General features: G+C 31.0%; 1 protein-coding gene across 1 annotated transcript in view; it reads right to left on the bottom strand.

Moving 5' to 3' along the window:
* Positions 1 to 728: 728 nt before the first annotated feature.
* The window catches only part of LOC106681635 (ankyrin repeat and SAM domain-containing protein 1A), a gene marked incomplete at its 5' end in the record, with an annotated part of 95,805 nt that continues 88,194 nt past the window's right edge, over positions 729 to 8,339 (bottom strand). The window contains 5 exons of the mRNA XM_067049565.1: positions 729 to 3,606; positions 6,730 to 6,867; positions 6,954 to 7,112; positions 7,191 to 7,439; positions 7,521 to 7,901. Coding sequence (XP_066905666.1) covers positions 3,358 to 3,606; positions 6,730 to 6,867; positions 6,954 to 7,112; positions 7,191 to 7,439; positions 7,521 to 7,901 — 1,176 coding nt within the window. The remainder of the gene's footprint in view (positions 3,607 to 6,729; positions 6,868 to 6,953; positions 7,113 to 7,190; positions 7,440 to 7,520; positions 7,902 to 8,339) is intronic.

Consider the following 8,339-nt stretch of genomic DNA (forward strand, 5'->3'; position numbering starts at 1 on the left):
AAGATGTAAATTTACCAGAGAGATAGCATTTTAAAAGTTCTGACCCAGAGATATCGACCATGAAAATCCGGGTAAACTACCTTAATCGAGGAAGCGGCATACCCTACTTATTCTCCTTCAAAGGGGAAGTGAAGCCAAAAAGAGGGAACTTGACTACGCCCTCGTTGCCCAGGTTGACGATGAGGTAAATAGCAGATTCCCACATTTATGTAACTAACTGTAAAATCGTTCATTTAATCACAAATATGAACTGAATATAAAGTGTAGTAAATATTATTTTCAGTAATTCGGTTCAATAATGATGAAATTATATTAAGCTTTCCTCGGGAAATTCGTGCTTTGATGAAGACATTAATGCGAAACTCAACCAATGTAATTTGAACTGAGATATAAGGCAGCCAGTTATTGACCTCTACTGTTTCCACGTTGCCGATTAAGGGACGCCTTTTCGGCTTCACCTTTCTTGGGAGCTTACCTTCTCCGTTACACTCCATCATCCAAAGTTTTAATCAACCAGAATAATCCTAAAAACTGAAAATAAAAGGAATAAAATATTTATTTGTGGTTAATATTATTTCCCATTTAACAGACACCTCTTCGAAACTATGAAGTATATTAAGCTTTTAAAAATACAAGAATGTTTTTTCGAGAAAAATTTAGTAGGAAAAAGGAAAGGGAAATACTAACTGGGGTAAAATTGAAAACAAAACACATTTTTTCATATACGGACTTTTATTGTAATCTTAGAATCAAATAACTAAATACAACCTAGGCATGAAATCAGAGTAGCAACCATATATAAATTTTAAAATTCAATTAAACAAAAGAAAGTTATAATTGTAGACATTGTTCAACAGTATCATAGATACAAGTCATATAGATGGGATGGAGTATATACATTAAAACAGATTTTATAAAATAATTTGCATATAATTGGAATTTTTAACGTGGCATTCTTAGTACCAACATATTTATAAAATAATTTATTTTAAACTTTATAACACAACTGTATGTATTCAATGCTGCTGATTTCAATGAAATTGCTCAAGCGAGCGCATACATACACGCACAACCTTCTGACATATTTTACACAGCCCCACTGCTGTTTCAGCAGTATAACGTAGGCTTCCATGCAAAAAAGCAAGCTTATTTACATAAAAATAATAAACATTATAAATTTTTCATTTTAAATATAATAAATTATAAAACTTTAGTAATTAATGAGAATATAAGTATGAAAGCACAACGTTACTTTTTAAAATAATTTAACGTTTTCTTAGACATAGATAACCAGTGATTTCCAAATATTTAACAAATTAAAAAAAAAATAAACAGAAAGGTGATTAAGATCAACTTCCATGGCACGATTTTTTTAATCATTTAAACAGATTATAATAAATCCAATAAAAATTTATACCGATAAAATGAGAAAATAAAAATATAAAAATTTTAAAATTTTTACTAAAAGGAAGATTTTAATATCAATTTTACAACATTTCTTTTTCTGAATTATCACATGGATTAAAAATTAAATTTTTAAACTGGCCAACATTAAATAATACTATGGTTAACATTTTTACAAGAGCTCCTTACATTGTGATATTTCCAAAATAAACAAGAAGCAGTTGTTCTAAAAATTATCTTTATAAATAAATGAACTGATTGCTCCATAAATAAGACAGCGAATGGAAGCTAGGCACATTTAAATATTATTTCAAATTGTTCGCAAATAATGTTAATACAATATCTGATATAATTATGTATAAATACATGAATATTCTAATAAATATATACTCACCATTAACACATTGAAATGGAAGCATGTGAAAAAAACAATATCTAACGAGAAAAAGCCTATAGCTACATAGATACCTCTAGCAACATTCAAATATACATTTATACAGCATCGGAACAGTAAAATCCACATGATAATTCTAGTGGTTCATATTTATTCATACATGTATATTTATTTATATTGGAGGACTTAACACAACTTTAAAAAAATATTAATATCTCATTAAATCATTTTTCTGAGATGCTACATATCCGAGCAATAATATCGCCATAAGCATGCATTTAAAATTTCAATCTAAGGATATGCATTTGTGTTATTATTTATCTTTATCACTCTTATTAGGACAATATTAACACTATCATAACAAAATTAACAGTTACATTAACGGAAACTTGAAGAAGTAACAAATACAAGATATTTAAAAAAAAAACTAAACACAAACAAAATACAATAAACTAAGAAGCAAAGTATAATTTACAAATTTATGGTAACTTTATAAATTAAGAATATTATTAACAAATAAAGACGCTAACATAAAAAAAAAGATCTACATTTATGATAATGACTTATGGATATATTTATGTAATATACAAACATGAAAAGGTAGCAAATGGGTCAGATATTAAAATTATTTCCTCAACAACAGTTAATTCTACTTCCATTTAATTATTACTCCAACATGAAATCACAATATTAAGGTATCCATAATACATAAACCAACCATACCAATTCCCTAATGTTCTATTTAATAAAATGTGACAAACAAATATGGCTTTGCATACATCTTTAGCAAGTGTTCAACAATATAAAATACCGATATGCCTAAAATTCAGTTAGTCTAAGGATACTTATTTGATATTATTTTTAATTATAAAATATCTATATTCTTTGTACCATGAAAAAATTCATTATATTTATGGGTGTTATTCTAGAATAATTATTTTTATATTGATACATTTGATTTTTTTTTTAATTATATTCATTTAACAACATTCACAGATTGCAAATACATAAAGAATGTGTGCGAAAAGAATTAAAAAAATTCTTAATACAAAATACTAACGCTAATTAAATATTTAATAAATACATAGGAACTAAATTCAACACAGTCCCCATAAAACTGCATAAACTATCACATAGTTAATTAAGTAGATAATTAAGATACTCAGACTTATTTTGAAGTCCATAAATTATACAAAATATTATTCACTTCACAAATTAATTCAAGACAATTACAGGCAAAAACAAACAAATTATAACAAATCTTATAATTTTGAAAAAGGCCTTGTTAAGGTAAATGCTTTACACTACTCATGCATACCTATTGAAAATCTCATTCGGAGATGAGATAAATGCTCGATAGTAAAAATATATAAGATTCAGTCAGATATGTAAGAAATTATTGATGTAACAACCAGTTCTGTGAATGTTTGGACCAATTATCCCTTTATTGATATTTTTTAATCACTACTTAATAATTAACATTTAACCAAAGACAACTACATTAATTTCAGTAAATGCTTCAACAGCAGACACATGGCATAACTTTATAGTATAACAGTTTATACATCTTCAGACATTAATACAGGTGGTGTTGAAGTGTGCCCATTTGAAATGCTTTCACCATTCAATTTGATTTCATTAACAGAATGTGAACGATTATGATTTGGTTGAGTGGTAATTGGAGCTAAATTTGCTGAATAAGACCTTGTATGACCGTTACCTTTGCTATTGTTAGCTTCTCTTAAAGCCATTTGATAAGCTACTTCAAAAGCTTGGCCTAAAGTCAAAATAACTTCTGTTGCTTGGTCCTGAAAAAGAAAAAAAAATATTAAGTTTTGGGTTACTTAACATGGGGGGATACTGCAGTACCTTGATCTTAGTGTAACTCCGATCACCCTGCAGTCCTATAACACACACTCACTGTAATTGACACGATATGACTGTACAAAGACAAAGCTTACAGAGTACAGTAAAAGCAACCGGCAGAGTAATTGCTCATGTGCTATTGATTTTTTAAGAAAGGCATAAATATTTGTTTTTTTTATTAATATTTTTGTATATAAAAATAAAAACGTTCAGTTTTACTGTTTATTTGTTTACAAGTTGACTACTGCGTGTTTTATTTTAAAATTATTTTCACTGCTTATTTGTGATTAATTTGTTTTTCCCTATTTAAGATTTAAAAATAACATAAAATGTTTATCAACAACTTAGTAAGATCATAATTGGCAAAAGGGAAATGGAGATAAAAACAAAGATGACTGTTTATAAACAAGTCTTTATCCCTATGCAGTTAAAAGCTGGTCTAGTATTTAAAAAAAAATTGAAATTCGTATACAAATCACAAAAATGAAATTCCTAAGGATAGCTCTCGGTAGCACTAGATTTGACGGAATGAGAAAAAAGGATTAGAGAAGAGACAGGGAAGGAACCGCTGATGGAAAATAGCCACAGAAGGGAATCAATGTGGTTCGGCCATGTGCAAAGAATGCCGATCAATAGACTACCAAAAATACACAGGAAGAAAAGACTGTGGGCAACTACCATACGGACAACATAGGAATAAGTAAGAGGAACTCATATCGGATTTGGTAAGGCACAAAGGAATCACTCCAGGTGAAGTCAAGAAGTGGATAACGGCTACTCCGACACCGTAAGGTATATGGGTTGGTTTTCTTTAAAACTGAAAAAGAAAAATGTTGAAGAGGTTCAGTTAGGAAAAACGCACTGTCTTGTACCAAGAATCAAAAGAAATGCCCGTTACCATTGAACAGTGATCATTCGTATAAGTGTATAAATGAATGTGAGAATAAATGAAAATAATGTAAAGCAAGAAATACATTTTTAACCCTCTGCACGGAACACCGGTCTGTGGGACCAGCATAGTATCAAAAATTTGCTCTAGAGCAAGAAGCATACTTCTTTCTAAGCTCATCACCTATGACAGTCTCATTTAACTCCTGACTCCAGTAGTGGTTACGTCAGTCCTTGGGTCCTCGCGTCTCTATCCCATCTATGGTATTCCCGCTTTTCCGAAGTCTACTGGGTCTCTTGGACTGGTCTTCCTTCTGAGGCATCTTTTTCCTGGTCTGTGAGACCCGTGTTCCCTTAATTGTTGTTTCGCTCTCAGAAACCGGTATTCCTTTTTTTGTATATTATGGCATTATTTTTAATTTATTTCTTTAACTAGTCCTTAAAATGTCTTCAGAGGTCATAGTTATGACGTAGTGGTGCACCGAAGAAGGTTTCTTCTCGTACCAGGAGAATTATCGACATGGCATTAGCTGCTGATTCTGAAGAAGAATCGGATGTTGAACTGGACTCTGAAGATTCCTATGTCCCTACTGAAGCTGAAGAAGAAAGGTCAGAACATTTCTCTCACAGCGAACTATCGTGTGATGAGGAAAGGAACGATCCTACAATTTCACCAACAGGTAATCGTAAAACCCGAGTATAGCCACTGGCAATTTTCTATTACTTGGTTTCTTTCAGTTGCAGTAACAAATATTCTGCATCAAGAAATATAAGATGATTCGAATTTATATCGGAACATGAATTGTCACCAACTAAAAAACCATCTTTGCGAACGTTTAAAAATAGTGTATTTACTCGATACTCTAAAAACAAATTAAAAAAATTGTTTAATATCCATTGATGCTGGGAGTGGTCCAGAAGATAGATCCAGGAACATCACAGAAACCAGCCCGAACCGATCGTCCATACCAAAAGGAGAGGAAAACAAATTACAAATGTGTTCAGTGTAATATCCCTAATTGTCTAGAATGCTCCATGAAAATATGTAATGAATGTGTTTCCAAATTAAATTAGTAAAATGTTTCGTATATCTATCGATAATAAAAATTTTCTATAATAATAGGTAATCTTTTAAATGCTCCTCAATTTTACTTTATACTAATTGAATTTTTTATGATATAAGCTCTAGTTACCAATTTTCGTCTTTATTGTATAAAACAATAATATTTTCGTCAAAGAATTGCTTTAATAAAATATTTGACGCATAAAATCATCCTTTGGTCAAACATTTTCATTAAAACTGATTTTAAATAGAAAAAATTGCTCTCCTGGTCTGAGAGGCCGGTGTTCCTTTTAACTGATATGTAGGAGATGTTCCATGCAGAGGGTTAAGGAAGAATATGCGAATAAGAAGGTAGGAGTTAGCAATTTAACAAAAGGAGTTAGCTATCAGGACACTGAATCCGAAAAAAATATTTTCAAAGATCAAGATCATTTTGATTACTGGATAAAATGATATAAGCGAATTGCAAATGGCAGCAAAATCGTGAAAGAATCCAAATAAATATCTGATGATTTAGCGGGAGACGTGATACAACTGTCAGCCTAATACAAATCAAGGGAATCGTCTATAAATGATGGACAATTGTGTTTCCAAGCTCAGACGTTAAATTATTTAGTTAATTTTTAGTAAGTTTTAATTCATATTTCTAATTTTCCAATTGCATATAAACTTAAGTAATAAATATGGTATTGTAGCATCTGGTACATGTAAATAAAAATTAGGTTATACTTATTATCATCTTATTCATTTTCATTATTCATCTATAAAATGCAAGTAATGTATTATTTTTATGCATATCATATATCTTACAGTTAAAAAATTTTAATGACCGAAGGTAAGTCTAAAACGTGCAATGAAACAGAAAAGTTTCTACTGTGAGTACATCCTTCTAATATATATAGATATATAATCTTATCACATTTTGGAGACTGGTTTTATTGTTGAAATAAAATATATTGTATCCATTTAAGTCTCAAACATTCTTTATTAGTATTTTAAATGTTCAACGTTTTAGATATAAATTTCATTTTTCATATCCTACATGAATACAAAACTTCCCAATGTTTAGTGGTGAAGAAGCGATATTATTTCTAAAAATTTAATATTTACTTACCATAGTTTGAACGGAGAAAACATGGCAGTAATGGGATTTCGTAGCTCGATCTTTGGTTATATAAGCAAAATGTGTCAAATCTTCAGCATCCTGGCAGGCGAGATGAATATTCCTGATTTCATGCTCACAAACCAATTCCTAAAAACCACGAAAAGGATCATATGATATCATCAAACTTTAGAACATGAATAAAATAAAAAAAAAATCAGTAATCAAGAGGTTACCTTAGTATCTCCGCTTAGAAATTTGACACCATGATATGAGATTGCAAGGTAAATATCAGGAGAAGTGTTTTGCTCACTTAGAGGCTTTTTAAGCTTTTGAATAGACTTTTTGGTAGATTCAGCTCCTCTCAGCACCTTGACTACAGTTGATCCGAGATACTAAAAATCAATTGGAAAATATGACAAATATCTAAAAAATTAAATAATCGCAATGAAGAGTACATTAGTTGAACATACCCTGGCATGGTAGGTTAGAGTGCCAGTCAACAAAGCATGGGGCTGATGCCTCCACTGGGCAGTGATAGTGGATGGCACTCCAACTAGAAGTTGTGAGGGATCTCGGATTTGTAAATCGGGCTGTGGTTTGCCAGGTGGAGGTGGTGCTGGGCGAGTTTTCTTGTGACTATGTCTCAGGGTTCCAGTTCCACTAGCACAAGTATTAGAACCGCTAACTACTTTACCTTCGAGCTCTTGCATAGAGTTTTTCTATAAAAAAATAATAATAATAATAAATATCAACGTTATTTAATATAAAAATTTAAAAAATAAGTGTGAAGATGAGATTACCAGCTGGGACAGTTCAGCATTGATATCTTGAATACTTGGCTGGTTGGGCGATCTTGGCAGCGATGCCATGATTCTGTGGCGATGGCCTGGTTTGCTTATTTCCAAAACAGCTGTCAATTCTACTTCCCAAACACTTTTCACCCTGTCCATGTCCGTGTAAAGATGTTTCCTGAAGGTGTCCCAATAAGCAGACAAGTCCAGTCTTTCCAGCCAATCTTCAACCGACTCTTTACTTTTCTCTTCATTATTGTTGTTATTAACAGTTTCGTTACGGGTCTGTGCGACTTTGTTGATGAGTGATTTCGAAGATTCTAATATTGTCTTTCGGTCCGATTCAGGTATACCCATTTCTTTCAGATCATTGTCGTCTAAAACTCCATTCTAGAATTAGAATTTTAATTTAGTGCTTTAAAATTTGTTTAATTCATCTAGAAGATTTAGAAATTAATAATCGATATTCAGACATGTAAAATACAAAGTTTTAATGGAATTCAAACAAATGTACCCACTATTCTACAAAATAAATAAATTATATTCAAGGTCAAATAAATCGTTTGGAAGCCGACATGTACAAATTTTCTATCCTAAAATTATGTTATTTGATACCCGTATTATTTATGGGTGGTAAGCAGACTAAGTGACCGCGTAGGGCGCCGAAGAGCAAAGGGGCCTCGAGATTTAGAAATATTACAACTTTTTGAGGAATAGTTTGGATGAAATGAACAAACCTCCATAAATTAGTTGAATAAATTTAAAAACAAAATATTCAACTTTAGCCTCTATATTGATAATATTTTATTCTGGACACGATATTTTGTT

Source organism: Halyomorpha halys, unplaced genomic scaffold, assembly GCF_000696795.3.
Source record: "Halyomorpha halys isolate HHAL.00 unplaced genomic scaffold, Hhal_1.1 Scaffold354.1, whole genome shotgun sequence".
Taxonomy (NCBI): Eukaryota; Metazoa; Arthropoda; class Insecta; order Hemiptera; family Pentatomidae; genus Halyomorpha; species Halyomorpha halys.